The sequence below is a fragment of the Eubalaena glacialis genome, chromosome 9 (genome assembly GCF_028564815.1).
Source record: "Eubalaena glacialis isolate mEubGla1 chromosome 9, mEubGla1.1.hap2.+ XY, whole genome shotgun sequence".
NCBI lineage: Eukaryota > Metazoa > Chordata > Mammalia > Artiodactyla > Balaenidae > Eubalaena > Eubalaena glacialis.
The window spans coordinates 2043447-2062007 of record NC_083724.1 but is presented as its reverse complement, the minus strand read 5'-3'; the positions used below and the strand labels follow the sequence as shown (position 1 = coordinate 2062007).

General features: G+C 60.9%; 1 protein-coding gene across 1 annotated transcript in view; it reads right to left on the bottom strand.

Moving 5' to 3' along the window:
* Window positions 1-7107: 7107 nt before the first annotated feature.
* The window catches only part of NOTCH1 (notch receptor 1), a 46967-nt gene continuing 35513 nt past the window's right edge, over window positions 7108-18561 (bottom strand). Inside the window, exons 22-34 of the mRNA XM_061199601.1 lie at window positions 18308-18440; window positions 17885-18142; window positions 17697-17809; window positions 16413-16984; window positions 15797-16192; window positions 15097-15245; window positions 14153-14369; window positions 13908-13995; window positions 13648-13813; window positions 12753-13048; window positions 11669-11816; window positions 11490-11587; window positions 7108-10212 (exon numbers count right to left, since the gene is read on the bottom strand). Coding sequence (XP_061055584.1) covers window positions 8773-10212; window positions 11490-11587; window positions 11669-11816; window positions 12753-13048; window positions 13648-13813; window positions 13908-13995; window positions 14153-14369; window positions 15097-15245; window positions 15797-16192; window positions 16413-16984; window positions 17697-17809; window positions 17885-18142; window positions 18308-18440 — 4074 coding nt within the window. The 3' untranslated portion in view covers window positions 7108-8772. The remainder of the gene's footprint in view (window positions 10213-11489; window positions 11588-11668; window positions 11817-12752; window positions 13049-13647; window positions 13814-13907; window positions 13996-14152; window positions 14370-15096; window positions 15246-15796; window positions 16193-16412; window positions 16985-17696; window positions 17810-17884; window positions 18143-18307; window positions 18441-18561) is intronic.

The window sequence follows — 18561 nt, the reverse complement described above, 5'->3', positions numbered from 1 at the left end:
GGCGGCTCCTCCCAGGACCTCTGTGTCTCTGGGCATCAGTGCAGCCAGAGGAAAACGTTTGGCTCCCTGCAGCACCCCCAGACTGCAGCCCTCTCTGGGGGATTGTTCACCTCTGGACCCCAGAGGGTGGTGGGGTCTGCGGAGCACAATAGGTGCTCCGTAAATCCTCCCAGAGTCGAGCTTGATGGAACAACGGAAGATGTGGATTTCTCGAGCGCTGTGCTCAGTGATTTAATCCTCACAGCCTCGGCATCATCCCTCACCCACTAGGTCGCTGGTCGCTGGGGAGGCCCTGAGCCAGGGGTGGCCAGGGTGCGGGGGTGGGGGAATGTCGCTTCAGGGCAATGTCCTTCTCTTTCATTTTACAGGTAAGGAAATGGCTGGTGAGGAATAAGTAACCTACTTACGGTCACACATTTTTCTTTTTCTTTTTTGTAAATTTTATTTATTTTATTTATTTATTTTTGGCTGCGTTGGATCTTCGTTGCTGTGCGCGGGCTTTCTCTAGTTGCGGCGAGCCGGGGCTACTCTTCGTTGCGGTGCGTAGGCTTCTCATTGAGGTGGCTTCTCTTGTAGCGGCGCACGGGCTCTAGGTGCACGGGCTTCAGTAGCTGTGGCACGTGGGCTCAGTAGTTGTGGCGCACGGGCTTAGTTGCTCCGCGGCATGTGGGATCTTCCCAGACCAGGACTTGAACCCGTGTCCCCTGCATTGGCAGGCGGATTCTCAACCACTGTGCCACCAGGGAAGTCCCAACGTCACACACTTTTCTAAGGCTCGTTTTGGTTTTGTTTGTTTGTCTTGTTTTTGGTGCAGCTTGCGGGATCTTAGTTCCCCAACCAGGTGCGGGATCTTAGTTCACCGACCAAGGACTGAACCCACGCCCTTGGCAGTGAAAGCGCGGAGTCCTAAGCACTGGACCACCAGGGAAGTCCCAAGACTTGTTTTTTAAATTGAAGAGATGCCAAAACAGGGTGGCAAAAGCTCTGGTACAGGCACACCTCACTTTATTGTGCTTCACAGATACTGCGTATTTTTACAGATCGAAGGTTTGTGGCAACCCTGTGTCAAGCACGTCTATGGGCACCGTTTTTCCAATAGCGTTTGCTCGCTTCCTGTCTCTGTGTCACATTTTGGTAATTCTCGCAATATTTCAAACTTTTTCTTTATTATTATATTTGTTACAGTGTCTGTGGTCAGTAATCTTTGATGTTATTACTATGACTCACTGAAAGCTCAGAGGATGCTTAGCATTTTTTAGCAATAAAGTATTTTTTAATTAAGGTATGTACATTGTTTTTTAGGCATAATGCTATTGCACACCTAATAGACTACAGTCTAGTGTAAACATAACTCTTACATGCACTGGGAAACCAAAATATTCATGTGACTTCCTTTAGTGTGATATTCATTTTATTGCAGGAGTCTGGAACTGAACCCGCAATATCTCTGAGGTGTGCCTGTACAGAGATTTGCAGTGAATATCGTGAATCTATACACGACTACAGATTCATAATAAGTATTGATAACGCATCACTGTGTGATTCAGGAAGGGCCACACATTCGAGGGTGTGTGAAACAGTAAAAAATGTACTGAGGCCCTTCGCATGCAGCATCTGTTGTGTTACACAGAAATAACGTTTCTGGGCTTCCCTGGTGGCACAGTGGTTAAGAATCCGCCTGCCAATGCAGGGGACACGGGTTCGAGCCCTGGTCCCGGAAGATCCCACATGCCGCGGAGCAACTAGTCCCGTGAGCCACAATTACTGAGCCTGCGCGTCTGGAGCCTGTGCTCCGCAACAAGAGAGGCCGCGATAGTGAGAGGCCCGCACACCGCGATGAAGAGTGGCCCCCACTTGCCACAACTGGAGAAAGCCCTCGCATAGAAACGAAGACCGAACACAGCCATAAATAAATAAAAATTTTTTAAAAAAGGGATAATAGTGCTGGGGAATAGAACTAGAACCTGCTATTCACCAACAATAATTTAAAAAAAAAAAAAAGAAAGAAATAACGTTTCTGGAGCTCAGACTGTCACGTCATCGAGCCTGGGTTTTTCCATCCTGAACGGGGATGGTCACGTGTCCTGAAAGGGGCTGCTGCCTGGCTTGAGCGAGCACACGCCTCCCCAGGGCAGCTCAGGGAACGCAGCTGTAGAACCCGGTGCCATTTCTGAGTCCTTACCTTGTGCCAGGAGCTTTACGTCGGCGACCTGACAGGTCCTGGCCCCACCGCAAGCCCAGCAGTTTGGCTCAGAGCAGTTCCCACGTTACCCCTGAGACACAGTCTCGGAGACAACAAGTCACCTGCCTGCGGTGCAACAGCTGCGACCGGGAAGGTGGAGACACAAGGGACACAGATCGGGAAGCACGGCGGCAACCAGTGTGGCTTCTTGAATCATCCTGAAGATGGAGTCCCTAGGAGCAGCATCTCCTGACCCGTGTCCAGCCAATGTCGCACCGTCATCTGTGATAGGTGAGTCCGTTTGGGAACCAGTACGCGTGCGCTCCCTCCTGGCGATGCACGCTCCACACCATCATTTCAAAGCCTAAGAGGTCCTGCAGGAAAGGATCCTCTGACCCAAAACCCTTCAAACACCCTTCGGGACACAGTGCTTCTGGGTCTCCATTTGCCCTGGGGTCAATCTGGACCACATTGTTTAGGTTTCTGAATGAAATACTTTAACAGAATAATCCTTTGCTGTCATGCCCGGGGCCCCATCACAAGAAGTGACTGTAGGAAGCTCTCCATTGTCTGTCTGCTGACAGCTCTGCCCCACTCCAGCAGGGCTCCTGGGTGTGGTTTCTGGATCGGGCTGACCCACAAAGGATTTGTCATCGGCCCGTGACGGGATACGAGGCCGCCGCAGAGTGGACCTCAGCTCCGCGGCTAAGCGTGGTCTCACTGCAGACATTCCCTGGAAGCGAGCCTTTCTCAGCGAAGAGAGCCAGTGCGGCCCATGGCTCCCAAGCAGCGCGGAGGCCAGAGGCGCTCTGCTCGCTTCTTGGTGTGGAGTAGCCCTGCCAGTCTGTTTATCTGTGGGCCCTAATGCTGTCCCTCCTCGCCCACGGGTCCCGTCTCTGCTCTGGCCAGAGGGGTGCAGAGCCTCCTTTGGGGCTCACTCGGGGACAAGGTGGAGGAGACCCCACGCCAGTGATGGGCCTCGGGCTTTCCTGCAGGGCCGAGAGGTGCCGAGAGGCCACTGTGACGGTCTAAATCCGTGCCGTCCGACGTGGTGTCTGTGCGCACGTGTGCTGGTCAAGCACCTGGGGCTGTGACCAGTCCAAACTGAGGTGTGCTGTAAGCCTGGGATGCACACGGGCTTTCAAAGACACAGTCCCCCTCCGACCCCCCAAAAAGGCATGTAAAATGTCCCATTAACTGTTTATGTCGATTACAGGCTGAGGTGATAATATTTTGGATCTGTTGGATTAACTAAATTGTATTATTCAAATAAACTTCACCTGTTTCTTTTTATGTTTAATGTGGCTGCTAAAGTCTTTGAAATTGCACATGTGGCTTGCATTACCTTCCTGTTGGACGGTGCTGCTCTAAACCACCCTGGATGCGTTGAGGAAGGTCCCGCCCCCCCACCGGCCCCTGACCACGAGCAGTCAGGAGGGAAGGAAGCATCAGGAGGGTGGAGGGATTGGCAGCTCTGTGTCAACCTCATGTGTTTTGCATGTTGAAAAGTGCAAGTCTCCAGATCCCTGGGGAGTGACATGCTGAGGAGGGGGAGGGAACCAGGGCAGCACCAGGGCCAGCTGGCTGGAGCTGCTGGGGATGTGGACATGCGTGTGGCATTTGAGAGGTGTGCTCTGTTAGTCAGCTAGGGCTGCCAGAACAAGTACCACAGGGAATTCCCTGGCGGTCCAGGGCTTAGGACTCAGCCCTTTCACTGCCGGGACCAAGGTTCGATCCCTGGTCGGGGAACTAAGATCCCACAAGTGCACAACGTGGTCCAAAAAAAAAAAGGTACCGCAGGCCAGTGGCTTAACAGAAATTCGTTTCTCACAGTTCTGGGGGCTGAAGGCCGAGATCAAGGTGTTGGCGAGGTTGACTTCCTGAGGCCTCTTTCCTGGGCTGGGAGGCGGTCGCCCTCCCCCTGGGTCTTCACTCCTCCCTCTGTGCATGTCTGTGTCTCGACCGCTTCTTCGTACAACGACACCAGTCACATTGGCTTAGGGCCACCGTAACGACCTCACTTTGCCTTAATTACCTCTTTAAAGACCCATCTCCAAACACAGCTACATTCTGAGGTCCGGGGAGCTAGGCCTTCAACATATGACTTTTGGGAGGACACAATTCAGCCCAGGACAGACCCCCAAGCCAGGGGTGTCTTGGGTGAGCTTAGCCCCGAGGGAGGGGCTGTGTCCTCCCTGGGAGGTGCATGGTGGCCAGGCGGGGATCCTTCCGAAGATGGGGCCGGAGGAGCAGGCCGAGTCGGGCTGTACGTCCAGGATGAGAATGGCGAGTTGGAGGGAGGCCGGTCGGCAGGGGAGCCAGGGCAGCAGGAGCAGGTTCAGGTCCCAGTGGGACAAACGGGTGGGTCGCACACTCCCTCTCGGCGTCCGGTGGGCACGCTGGGGCCTGCAGAACCTCCGCCAATGCTTCTGAGCCTGGGGGCGGCTGGGGGCTGAGTCCCTGAGGGTCAGGGGAGGTTTGGGCAGGGGAGGGCAGAGCCCTTGCTCTGTGGCCGCAGCTGCCCCTCCCCCCAGGACCTTGCCAGCAAAGCGATGGGCAGGGCCAGGGTCCAGGCATGCCCCGTTTAAACGTGAGATGGCATCCTTCTCCTTGCTGCCGAGGGCCCCAAAGATTTGGGTAGCAGAGAGGTGTCCCTCATGACCCATGGGTCCCCTGAGGCCTGTCCTGCTGCGTCTGTGGGAATCCCACAACCCCAGGGAACTTCTTGGGAGTTCAAACACTGCTAGGAGTTCTTTCTTTTAAAAAAATAGTTGATTGAGGTAAAATTCATAGAACATAAAATTAATCATTTTACAGCAAATTCAATGGCATTTAATACATTAAAAATGTGCAACCACCACCTCTATCAAGTTCCAAAGCGTTTCATCACCCAACGTAACACCCCAGCCCCACTGGGCAGTCGCTTCCCATCCCCCACTGCCCTCAGCCCTGGGAACCACTCATCTGCGTGCTGCCTCTATGGGTTTACCTAGTCTGTCCGTTTCATACAAATGCAGCCACACAGTGTGTGGCCTCCAGCGTCTGGCTTCTTTCACTCAGCGTGATGTTTCTGAGTTTCAGCTGTGCTGTAGCAGGTGTCAGTAGCTTCACTCTTTTTCATGGCTGAATAATATTCCATCATATGTGTATTTAGTCTGGGTTCTCCAGAGAAACAGAGCCAACAGGATGTATCAAGACCTAAAGAAATTGATTACAAAGAATTGACTCACACGATTATGGGGGCTCCGAAGTCCCCAGACCTGTGGTCAGCAGCTCGAGACCAGGGGTGCTGATGCTTCGGTGCAAATCCGAAGGCAGGAAAAGACTGATGTCCCAGCTCAAGTGGTCGGCAGGAGGACGTCCCTCTTACTCAACCTTTTCATTCTATTCAAGTCTTCACCTGATTGGGTGAGACCCACCCACATGGGGGTGGTGGTGTCTGCTTTACTCAGCCCACAGATTCCAATGCTAATCTCATCCAGAAACACCCTCACGTTTGGCCAAATGGCCCCCCAGCCAAGTTGACACATAAAATTAAGCGTCACAGTGTGGGCCTACTACATTTGGTTCATCCATTTGGCAGCTGATGGGCATTTGGGTTGTTCCTACCTCTTGGCTGCTGTGAGCATGTGTGTAGATGCACTTGTGTGAGTCTGTTTTCACTTCTCTCAAGTGTACACCTAGGAGTGTAATTTTGCCGTGTGGGTGTTCTTTGGGCAGAATTCAGGCTGAGTACCGCCCCCCGAAGATGAAAACTCAGCCATTTGCCATATTCCACTTCCCAGAACCTCCTGTCCCAGGAACGAAGCATCCGAACTCAGTGAGGAAATCTTGGGTTCACCTTTGTGCCTGGATAGGCCAGGCCCAGAGGCAGGCGGCACTCTGCAGTGGAAGGGGGTCACTGGACTCTCTGTTAATCTGGTTTTGGGACTTCCCTGGTGGCAGAGTGGTTAAGAATCCTCCTGCCAATACAGGGGACACGGGTTCGATCCCTGGTCCAGGAAGATCCCACATGCCGCGGAGCAACTCAGCCCGTGCGCCACAACTACTGAGCCTGCGCTCTAGAGCCTGCGAGCCACAACTACTGAAGCCCACGCGCCTAGAGCCCGTGCTCCGCAGCAAGAGAAGCCACCGCGACGAGAAGCCTGCGCACCGCAACAAAGAGTAGCCCCCGCTCTCCACAACTAGAGAAAGCCCGTGTGCAGCAACAAAGACCCAACACAGCCAAAAAATAAAAGTTAAAAAAAAATTTTTTTTAATTAAAAAAACAAAATCTGGTTTGAAGCCACTGGCCTGGGGGCGAGGCCAGGTAGAGAAGGGGTGGGCTCAGGTAGAGAAGAGGTGGGGCCAGGTGAGAGGAGGGCCCAGGCCAGGTGGGGAGGAGGGGCACAGGCAGGAGGGACGAGGAGAGGCCCACGTGGGCGTCTGATGGCCCAACTCAGGATTCCTGAGCCAATGGTTCTGCCCAGCCTGCACCCCTTGGGGTCACCCCCATGGTGCCCCTGCTCGGATGTTCCCGTGGCTCCCTCTGACCTCGTGCTAGGGCCTGGACTCCTTCCCGTGGCCTCCCGGCCCCTCGCTGTGCCCCTCTTTCCTGCAGCGGCCCCCAGGCCGTGGTCCCCACGCTAGTCAGTGGTGCCTCGCCCTCCGAGGCCCAGACAGATGGGAGAGCCCGGAGCCTGGTGTCGGGCTGTATGTGCCCGGGTGTCTGCCTGTGGGGTGTCTGCCTCCCCGTGGTAGACAGGGACACTGGACACCTTCCAAGCGGACAGAGTGACGCCGGCGCCCACGGGCCAGGGCTGGGCGGTCTCACCACCGCTCTCCCATCAGGAGGTACTTCGGAGCAGATTGCCCTGCTCTTCCTCCCTCTCAGAAAGCAAGCCAGCACCACAACCGAGGTTAGCAAAATCTGGACGACCATCAGAATCATTTTTATTGCAAATCAGCTAACAAAAAAGATGAAAAAAAAATACATCATTTTCATCACCTGCAGTTTTGCATGTAGATAACTTTTTTAAAAAGTTTCCTTTTCATGTAAACTACACTCTATTTTATAAAACACAGTAAGAAGCAACATCTTAGGAAGTGTCTGGTCATGCCCGCTAGGGGTGGCCCAACACTGTGCCCGGCGAGGCCCGAGCAGCCGCCCGAGCACAGTGGCTGGCAGGACCCTCCCTGGCTTTGCTCTCAGGAGCTACGGTCCGGCAGCCGCAGGTCAGGTCGTGGGGCCTGGGTTCTGACATCCCTTACCAACATGACCCCTGACAGATTTGTTCAATCAGATTTCTTAAACAAAATCCCCCTTTAGAAATGTATTTACAGACATTTACTCTGCCACAGGCTTATACTTGATAATGTAAGAATCTGCTCCCTCCCCCGGGCGCACGCCCCCCCGAACCGGGAGGGGTGGCCAGAGAGCAGGCTCCCGGTGCCCCAAGCGCCCCACTGAGCCGCGCCGGGCCCTGGCACGAGGGTCTCTGAGCAGTGAGGCTGCACACAACCACGTTTCTCCAAGCCTCCTGTAACGACAGGGCCCATCAGCGCTCGGGCCCCAGGAGCACCAGTCCGTCTTCCGCTGAACCTGGGAGACGCAGTTCAAGTTGAGACGCCTCCAACGGGGTGGCCCAGGCAGTGTCTTTCCCCAGAAAGGGGTAGGCCTCCCCGACGTGGGGTCCAAGGTGGGTACCACACCTCTGACTTCTCACTCCGCACGATGCTTAAATATCAGCGGGGGCGGGCGGGGGTGGGGGCCTGGGAGCCTCCAGAAAGAACAAGAACTCACAAGACCAATGAACAACTACGTAATACTGAACCCGAAACAAAGATTCATGATTGGTACCATGAAATGTACCCTTGGTATACCCCAAGAACACATTTTTAAAAGCATGTTTTAAAAAAGTCATTTAAAAGAACACCAAAACGCATAAACCATATCATTTCACGTTACTTTCCTATTTTAGATGCAAATTAACCCATGTGCCAAAGGAGTAAAGGGTCTGCTTTTCTATCTCTAGCTGCATCTTCTCGCAACACGCAGGTGCTCCTGGGAGCGGGGGTCGGGGGAGCGGTCCGGCTTTGGAGGAGGGGTGAGGGGGCTGTCTGGGGAAACGGCAGCAGGCCCGGGCACCCCGGGAGCTTTTTGAACAATGCTGACTCAAAAACCTCCCTTCTCTGACATTTCTTTTCGGGTTTAAAAAAAAAAAAAAAAAAAGGAAATCAATAAATAAATGGCATTTGGAAATCATGAATCTTTGTTTATATTTTATAAACACCTAGGAATCTTTATCCTAAGCAGGGAAATCATGATTGAGAACTAGTTTATTTTCTTGGAGCAGATAAAAGTTGCTACCTGGTGATATACAAAACAGTACATATAAATAAAAAGACAATGTTTCCAGGTAAAATAAAAGTACATAAATAAATACTAAAAAAAAAAAAAAAAAATTAAAAATCCTTGTCCTCTTATTTTGTATAAAGACGTATTTTTTGAAAAAAGCTCCTTTGGTCGGCCCCGACATCCACGGAGCGCACGCGAACGTCCAGCAGGGCTTGGGAAAGGAAGCGCAGGGTCCTTGGGGGCAGCCGGCTGTTTACTTAAAGGCCTCAGGAACGTGGGCGATCTGGGACGGCATGCTGGTGGGCGGGCTGGAGATGCCCTCGGACCAGTCGGAGATGTTGGAGTGTGGCGATGAGCTGGACCACTGGTCGGGGGACTCCGGGGACGGGGTGAGGAAGGGGTGCTCGGGCACCTGCAGCTGGTGGCTGGGGGTGTTGTCCACGGGGGAGGAGTAGCTGTGCTGGGAGGGGGGCGTCAGGAACTGGGCGGTGGTCATGGGCGGGGCCAGCGCGGCCGGCAGCGACGTGGGCAGGACCTGGCTGTCCTGTGGCAGGACGGTGTGCGCCGCCAGGCTGCCGGGACCCAGGGGCTGCACGTCCGCCTGGCTCAGCTCCCCCGCCAGGAAGCTCCGGCCCATGGGGCCGCTGGTGGCCGAGCCCACGCCGAGGTGCGGCCGCGGTGCCTGCGGCTGCATGTTCGGCGGCTGCATCTGTAAGTTCTGCTGTTGCTGCGGCTGCACCAGGTGAGGCTGGGCGGCCAGCCGCGTGTTGGGCAGGGCCTGGTAGCTCATCATCTGGGACAGGGCGGTGGCAGACAGGCCGCCGTGCAGCGGGCCCACCATGCCGTGCTGGAGGGCGGGGGCCTGCGTGCCGAGGGTGCCCGGCGCCACGCTCCCTCGCAGCGGGTTGTACTGGTTCGGCACCAGGCCATTCTGCAGCCGGGACAGCCACTCGCACTGGCCGTTCAAGCCTGCGGCCCCACCCACGGTGAAACTCACGGCCCCACCGCAGCTCCCGCTGCCGCCAGCACCCAGGACCGTGCTGGTGCCGGAAGCCACGGGCAGGTGGGAGAGGCGTGGCGGCCCCGCCTCGAAGGCCAGCCGGCCGCCCCCACTCAGCGCTGCCATCTCGGGCTTGGCCGCCACGCTCAGGTGGCTGACGCCCAGGTGGGCATCGGGCATCCCGGGCAGGTGGTTGAGGGGCATAGAGGGAGACTGCTGGAAAGGGGAGGGCAGGAGGGGCGGGGAGGCCACATCCGACAGGTAGCCGTGGGGGGACTCCAGGGAGTCCACAGGCGACAGCACGCTCGAGCTGTCCAGCAAGCAGCCCTTGCCGTCCTGGGACTTCTTCCTCCGCGCCTTGAGGTCCTTGGGCTCCTTGCCGCCGCAGGCCAGGCCCTTGGTGCTGGGCTTGCGGGCCTTCTTGCCCTGCACGGCGGGCTTGAGGTTGCCCAGGTAGCCGCTGGGAGAGCAGAGCGGGGGCGACAGGGTGGGCGCGCCGTGCAGCGGGGGGCTGCGCACCAGGCTGTACTCGTCCAGCAGCCGCACGATGTCGTGGTGCATGCGCTCCTGCGCGATGTCGCGGGGCAGGCGGTCCATGTGGTCCGTGATGTCCCGGTTGGCGAAATGGTCCAGCAGCACCTTGGCTGTCTCGTAGCTGCCCTCCCGGGCGGCCAGGAACAAGGGCGTCTCCTCCTGTGGGAATGGACGGGGGCAGGTGAGGAGGTCACCTGTCACCAGAGGGACCGGCGGTCTGCCCCCCTCCTCCCGGCCACGGCCGGGGTGGGGGGCAGCTCATCTCGACCCTCCCCAGCATGCTACCTTTACCTGGCCTGTTAAGTCTTAACGAAAAAGGCCTTAAATACATCTTCTGAGACCCACCCAGAGGCGGTCTGTGGGATCCTAAATTCTAAATCAGTAAACCTTCACCTTTCCGGGGGTCATAGGCCCCACAGGAAATCTAACAGACTGTGGCCCCTCTTCCCTCCCTCCAAACCTGCACAGACGCAAACTCTGCCACAATTTCAGGGGCTTGGGGATGCCTAAGGTGCATCCGTGGGCACCACACGGTCCCCCAGGGACCCTGACATCTCAGCTCTGCCCCTGGGTCTTGGTTTTCTCATCTGTACAGCGGACATGCCGCATATGCCCCCGAGGCTGCTGTGTGTGTGTGGGGTGAGGCCTGATGGTGCCTGCCTGGTATACACAAGGCCTCGGCCACGGCTGCTGCCACACCACAGCAGTCCCTTCGGCCAGCCCCTCTGTCTCCGAGGCTGAGTCTCCCCAGCGGGAGGTGGGATCACGTCTCTGCCCCATCGCGGACTCAGGAGCTGCTGGGCCCAACACTGTCCCCTGCACCCCTCCCCCAGGACAGTCTGAAACGCAACCAGGGGTCAGTGAAGTATGGGGTGGGGCTGGACACACAGAGGAGCCCAGTGACAAGTTCAGGAGACGTGGGGTCAGACCGGGCTGGGGAGGAAGGAAAGCGCCTCCTCTGCCTCAGGGCACAGACTGTGGCAACGCTGAGGGAGACCGGGGGGCGGTCCAGGCGCAGAAGGCGGCCACTCGCGTTTACAGCTGGGGGCCTCCCAGCACGGGGCCCCCCACGCCCACCAGCCTCTTGACTCAACGTGCACCATCTGGGTCACCCCACCCCGCCCAGGGACAGCCAGGGACCGGGGTGAGGCCCAGGTCACAGCGACAGAGAGCGGACAGCTGCAGCCGCTCACTCGCTACGCTGCGATGCACGCCCTGCGCTTGAGGGGGGGACCCGTAAATAAGGCAGGAGGGAGGGAGGGAGAGCCAACGACACACAGGCACTTGCTGAGGGGTCCCCATCTGTGTGCCGGGGCGTCCTCCGGGGACTTTACAGGTTAGGGAGCTGAGGCCCAGGAGCTGAAGTCACTGGCTTGGGGGTCCCCCAGTCGGAAAAGAGCGGCGTTTAGGGGACGTGACTTGCCAGCCCGGCCCACCTTGTTGTTCTGCATGTCCTTGTTGGCCCCGTTCTTCAGGAGCACGACGGCGGCCTCCACGTTGTTCACCGCGGCGGCCCAGTGCAGGGCGGACTTGCCTGCGAGGGGAAGCAGAGGGCGGGTTAGGGAGGAGCGGGTGCCCGCAGGCACCCCCGCGGGCTGGGCGCAGCCTGGCTCACCCAGGTCGTCCACGGCGTTGACGTCGGCGTGGGAGTTGATGAGGTCCTCCAGCATGCCCTCGACGGCCAGGCGGGCGGCCAGGGTCAGGGGAGTTGTGCCGTCGTGCATGCGGGCGTCCAGGTCCGTGGCTCGGTTCCGGATCAGGATCTAGGCGACAGGGAAGGTCTCAGGCTCGGCCAGTGGGAGCGCGAGGCCCCCCACCTGGGACAAATGCTTGGGATCCGATCCCTGACATGGAAACAGCCCCTCCTGGGGTCTAAGTGGCCCCAGCGAGACTGGACGGTCATGGAGTCGGGGTGGGCCGGGGCGGGGGGGACCACCGGCCGCCGCTAGAGGGGCCGGGGCCAGAGCACCCGTGAGAAGGACGGTCACTGCTTGCTGGTGGGTGAAAGGAGCTGGGGACCAAGCCGTGTGCGGGACGGGCCTAACTCCTGTGAAGCAAGCGCCCGTGGGGATTTATGTCTCTAAGCGCCAGAGAGGCTGCCAGAGCAAACGCGCCGGGGCCTGCCTCCAGGGGCTCATTTAAATCGTCCTTGATCTCTTACTTCCATAGAAAGACAACACGTCAAATATTACTAAATTAAAACCCCCGTCTGTGCCCCAGAGCAGCACTGCCCAGAGCCTGGTTGGTCTGAGGCAGGGGGACCGGCCGGCGGCTTTCAAAGCACCTCTGCCAGGGACACGCCCCAGAGGCCCGGGCATCCAAGTCCCTAATCCACCCTGGTCCTGAGACCCCCAGCAAGGCCAGAGCCCCCGGTTTGCAGGCAGCAAACAGCAGCCTCCAGCCCTTCTCCCCACCGCCAGAGGCGACGCCTCCAGCCAAAGCAGGGAGGGAGGGGCAAGGCGGGAGGAGCAGACGCAGGGGACAGAGCCTGGCTCCTCCGTGAGGAGAGGACGACACGGGGCTTTGATGCCCTCCCCGGCCTCGGGCCCGCTTCAGGGTGCAGAGGCTCGAGATGGGGAAGAGGGGGAGACACCAGCTGCCCCGGCTCCGGTCACGCTTGGAATGAGGGCCCCGGGGCCCGCCCATGAGGAGGGAAGGCGGGTGCGAGCTGGCAGAAGGGCGCGGGCAGGACTGCCCACCTGAAAGACACCCTGCGCGTCGGCAGCCACGGCCGCGTGCAGCGGGGTGCGGCCCATGTTGTCCTGGATGTTGGCGTCAGCGCTGGCCTCCAGCAGCCGCTTGGCCGCGTCGGAGCGCGAGTAGCGGGCCGCCAGGTGCAGGGCGGTCTCGCCGGTGCGGTCCGTCTGGTTGTGCAGGCTGGCGCCCTGGTAGATGAAGTCCGAGATGACCGCGGGTGCGTCGTCCTCCTCCTCGCTGTTGCCCGTCTCCAGGCCCCCTCCACTGCAGGAGGCTATCATGAGGGGCGTGTAGCCGTCTGCAGGGGCGGGACAGGGGCGGGGCCTGGTCAGGAAGGCCGGCCCCCAGCAGCTGCTGGGGACTGTGACCCCGGTCCGCAGCGGGCGGCCAACCCTGTGGACACGCGGCCCACGGAGGCCACCCTGCCTGGGGCCAACGCGGTCCATCCAAGCGCCCCGAGGGCAGAGCCAAGTCCAGCTCCAACGGGCTGGTGGGCGACAGAGACGCCCGCCGCTCCACTTCCTGACCTGCCCGAGACCTTCACCAACAGCCCAGCCAGGAGAGAGACCACGTAAGAAATGGGTGGTTAGGAAACCAACACCTTGGGTGTCTCAAAAGAAGCATTTCGGATCAAGAAATTAACTCGGAGGGCAGAGTGAGTTTTGAGACCGTCACCCTGAGGGGGGAGCCAGCGAGGAGGCTGAGCGACTCCCTGGGGTCCCCACGCCCTCCAAGGTCTCACCCCCCCCCAAAGCTGAGCTTCCAGGCACTGACCCCGAGGGCTCAGGGGAGGGGGGCAGGCGGGTCACGAGGTCAGGGAAGAGCAGGCTGCCCGAAGCGGCTAGGTGCCCCGGGGTGGAGCCCCGGAGGGTGGTGCAGGGGGCCGGTGGCACCTACCCGGCCCGCGGACGTTGACGTCCATGCAGTCGGTGTCGGCCTCGCCCTGGGGCGGCGTGGGGGCCATGGCGGACACGCGGAGGTCAGCGGCGTCCAGGTGCTGCTGGGTCCACTGCCGGTGGTCTGTCTGGTCATCCAGGTCGGGAAGGACCACGGGCTCCTCGAACTAAGGAAGAGGGTCGAGCAGAGGGCCACGTCCTAAGGGGCCGGGAGGGGTGAGGGGCTGGGGCGGGGGCGGGGGCCCTGGAGCACCAACTCACCCGGAACTTCTTGGCTTCCAGGCCCTCGTCGCCCCACTCGTTCTGGCTGTCGTCCATGAGGGCGCCGTCCGAGGCGTTCTTCAGGGGCCTGGGGGTGAGGGGGTGGGGAGGCGGGACTGAGCGGGGCTCCCGGGAGACCCCTGGGGCCCTGCCCGCGCCTGGCGCCTGAGGTGGGGCCGGTGGGTCCACAGGGGGCAGCCCCGCCCCCCGCAAGTCCCCCAGATGCCGCGGCCACGTCCACTAACTTGAGGCCCACGGAGTCCTCGCCGAGGGGCTCCCGCCGCTTCTTCTTGCTGGCCTCCGACACCTTGAAGCCCTCGGGGAACCACAGCTGGCCATGCTGCCGCCGGCGCTTCCGCGACAGCAGCACCCCGCAGCCCACGAAGAAGAGCAGCACGAAGGCCACCACGGCCACGTACATGAAGTGCAGCGGCGGGGGCGGGGGCGGCTCCACCGTCTCACCTGCGGGCACAGGGGCCGCGGGCAGGCGCCCGGACATCAGGCCGAGCTACCAGGCAGGCTGGCGGCCGGGGGCAGCGCACTGGCTCCACGGCCGGGCGCCTCCTCGCCCACTCTCCTCCATCCCGCCCCCCAAAATAAGGTCATTTTCTACGCGATTAATCAGAATTGCAAACTATCGCTAAATTCTCTCCTGCACCAGCCGGCTATCTGGAGACGGCTTCTACTTTTTTCTCCTTTAAGGGAGACGGATTAGCCAACTTCAAATCACCGCACTTGCATTGAGCTGTTAAGACAAAGGATTTAGGGGGATTTTCGAGATACAAACTTCAACACTTCACATGACACCGATCAATTCCTTTCTCTCTCTCTCCTTTTTTTATTCAAAAAAAAGCTGTAATGATTTTGAAATAATACCCAACAAAGAAAAATCAGGAGGAAGGGGTGGGGCGAGAAAAAGGCTCCCACTTTCTGGTGGATGTGCTGGTTCCCCTGGGCCAGCCTCGCTGACAGCTGTCACTGTGGGAGGGAGAGAGCGCGGGGCGGAAAACGCCAGCAAAGCACTCCCGAAACTCTGGATGGCGCGACACCCCCATGGGTGGCAAATGGCACGGAGAACGCGAGCGTCCTGGAGGGGAGCTGGGAGGCAGCCCCTCCCAGGCGGACCCCTGCCGGTGCACGCAAGAGCTCCCGAGGGAGTGCGGCTGGGCGAGCAGGGCGGGCCACTCACTCTGTACGGCCTCGATCTTGTAGGGGATGTTGAGGCTGCCCAGCGAGGCGAGCGCGCCCAGGAAGGCGGCCACGTCCGTGGCGCTCTGGAAGCACTGGGAGGACGACTGGACGCACTGCCGGTTGTCGATCTCCAGGTAGACGATGGACCTGGGGGCGCACCGGGGTCAGGGGGCTCGGACCCCAGCCTCCCGCGCGCCCACCCAGCCCACTGCCTCCAGGGACCAGCTCTGGCCCCTGTGGCATCACCCTGACGCGTGCGGGCAGAGGCACTGCCAGCACCCGAGGGGGCGGCCTGGGGCGGCGGGGAGCTGGGTCAGGACAGGAACAACCCTGGAGGCGGACACCACCTCAGCCCCAGCAGGGCACGCGTGGCTGCCCATCACAGACACTCCTCAGAGAGCGCCGGCCCCGGGGCTCCCTCGAGGGCCACGAGCGCCCCTGTTCCTCGTCTCGGAAGGGAAGCGATGTCGAGAGCCCGACCCTCCCCCGAGCGCCGACCCCAGGCTCCAGGGCGCGGGCCATGGGGTGAAGAGTCCCGGGGGAATGCCGTCTCTGCCCCTCACCCCTCCCAGGACCCGTAAGTCCTGGGTCTCCTTCACCACGTAGTGGGAAGAGCGCTGACGCTCGGGGCGCGGCCCTGACGGCCAGGGTGGGCCTGGCCCGCGCGGGTGGGAGGGGCCCCGCGGGAGCGCACCCACCCGCGGATGTCCATGGGGTCCAGCTCCCTGCGCCGGCGCCCGCCCCCGCTGCCCGGGAGCAGCGAGGCCTCGCCGGCCACAGAGCGCCTGATGGGGTGCTTGTGCAGCTCCTCCTCGCGGCCGTAGTAGGGGAAGATCATCTGCTGGCCGCTGGCGTCGCGCTTGAAGACCACGTTCGTGTGCAGCAGGCGGCTGAGCTCACGCAGGAAGTGCAGGGAGTGGTTGCGCAGCTGCCCGGGCGGCATCCGCACCACCAGCACCAGCGTGCCGGCCGCCAGCCGCTCGGGCACGTGCCCCGCGCAGTCCAGCCCGTCCCACTCGCACTCGGCGCTGTTGCAGCCCTGGTCACAGTGCCCGTCCCTGAAGTGGTCCTTGCAGTACTGGTCGTACAGGGGGCTGCGGGCACAGGGCGCGCTCAGGGCTCCCTCCACGCCGGGCCCCCGGGGGACCCTCGGCCAGCACCTGCCCCCCCCCGCCGCCCCGCCCGCGAGCTCGGGGCCCTTCCTCTGCCGGCGCCCCTCGCCCTCCCCCGGCCCGTGAGCGGACGGCTCCCTCGTGCTGCCCCGCGAGCCCCGGGGCCCCCGCGGCGCAGAGCGGCCGTCCCCGCGGGCCTTACTTGCACTGGCCTTCTGCGCGCTGGCAGTCGAAGCCGTCGAAGAGGCAGCCGGCCGAGTTGCACTGGCTGTCGCAGCGGCCGTTGCTGAAGTACTTCCAGCACCGCAGGGCCTGCGTGCAGTTCTGCCAGGGGTCGTTGAAGTTGAGGGAGCAGTCGCCGCCGTCCCAGCCGCAGGCGTGGTTGTTGCACTGAAGGCTGCAGACCTTGTTGCCGGCCTCCTCGCGGCAGCCGGGGAGCTCGCAGGCCTCCTCGATCTGCGGCGGGGGGATGTCGAGGCCCACGCCTCCGCCGAAGCTGTAGTCCAGGATATGGCACAGGAGCCCGTTGAACTTGGCGGGGCACAGGCAGCGGTAGAAGGGGCTCTCGGACGTGGGCTCGCAGCTGCCCTGGTTGTAGCAGGGGTTGCCGCCCAGGCAGGGGCTGCTGGCGGGGAACTGGCACTCGGGGCCGGTGAAGGGGCCCAGGCACAGGCAGGTGGGGCTGCGCGGGCCCGAGATGCAGGTGCCGCCGTTCAGGCATCGCAGGCTGCCGCAGCTGCGTGCGTCGTTCTCACACGTGGCACCCTCGAAGCCCTGCCGGGAAGGGGCCACGCAGGGGGTGTCGGGGTGGGCCGGCTCCCCAGACGCCCAGGGACCCGCCCAGGCCTGGCCGTGCCTCTGCATCCCCCATCCCCCTTTCCCCGGGCAGCCGGACCCTTTAAAGAGAGTCAACATAAAACGCTCGGGGGTTCCCAGGGGTTGCGAGTGAGGGAAGAGGGAGCACAGCGGGGAGTGTGGGGCGGTTTTAGGGCACCGACAGACCCACATGATCCTGCAACAGTGCACATGTGACACTACACGTGTGTCAGACCCAAACACCACAGGAGAGCAGGCTTGACTTAACAACGTATCAGTGTTGATCATTTAACAATGTGCTAATGCTGGTGGTTTAAGTGGTAACAGTGTTCCACGTGAGGGCAAGTTGCTAACAACTGGGAAACTAGGTGTGTAGAGGGAGGGGGTACGTGGGAACCCTCCCTCTGCACGAGTTCTCTATAAAAGTGCTCTAAACATAAAGTTTATTGACACAAAACACACGGTCTCGAGGGGAACGAGGAGGCTGGGGTCCAGACACTCAAGCCACCCTTTGTCCTCCGGCACGTGTGTGGGCTGGGGGGAGGCGGGGTTCTCTGGCCACCTCAGTACCCCAGGTGCGCCAAGCGGGCGCGTCCTCCTGTCACCTTCAGACCAGGGAGCTCTCCTGGCCGCACAGGGCCCTTCCCACCGCCTGCCCGGCTGTACCTACCGCTGGGCATTTGCAGATGAACCCGCGGGCGGTGTTGGAGGCCACGGCACAGCTGCCCCCGTTCTTGCAGGGCCTGTCCTTGCAACCGTTGATGACCGACTCACAGCGGCGCCCTGGGGACGAGAGCAGGTGTGAGGGGCTGACCCCCACCCCGGCACCGCTCCCTGCCCCCGGCCGGCGGCACCCACCGGTGTGGCCGGCGCGGCACTCGCAGTGGAAGGCGTTGACGCGCTGCACGCAGTTCTGGGTGCCGCGGGCGTCGCAGGGGTTGGACAGGCACTCGTTGACATCACCCTCACAGCGCTCGCCCACGAAGCCGGGCGGGCAGGTGCAGCCGTAGCCGCCCACCTGGTCCACGCAGGTGCCGTTGTTAAAGCACTTGGGGCCCCGGGACACGGGGTCGATGGGGGGGTTGCAGTCGTCCACGTTGACCTCGCAGTGCACGCCTGCAGGCCCAGGCGCCGTCAGAGCCCGTGCGGCGGCTCGCTGGCCCCGCTCCTCCCCCGGGTGCGCCCCTCGGCCAGCGGTCAGGACCAGGGAGCCCGGACGCCCAGGAAATGGACGCCGGCCACGGGCCCGCACGCTCCCTCCCCGGGTGTGGCCTTGCCTACCCTGTGTGCCCCGGGGGCAGGAGCACTTGTAGGTGTTGGTGAGGTCGATGCAGGTGCCCCCGTTCCGGCACGGCTGGGACAGACACTCGTTGACCTCCTCGGAGCAGTTCACCCCGTGGTAGCCAGCCACGCACTGCAGGGGGACAGAGAGGGGTGGACCTGAGGCTCAGTGGGCAGCCGGGGTGTGGCCCCCCCACCCCCTGTGCAGGCTGATGGGGCCCATGAGCTGCCCTCTTGCCCAGCGAAGCTGGGGG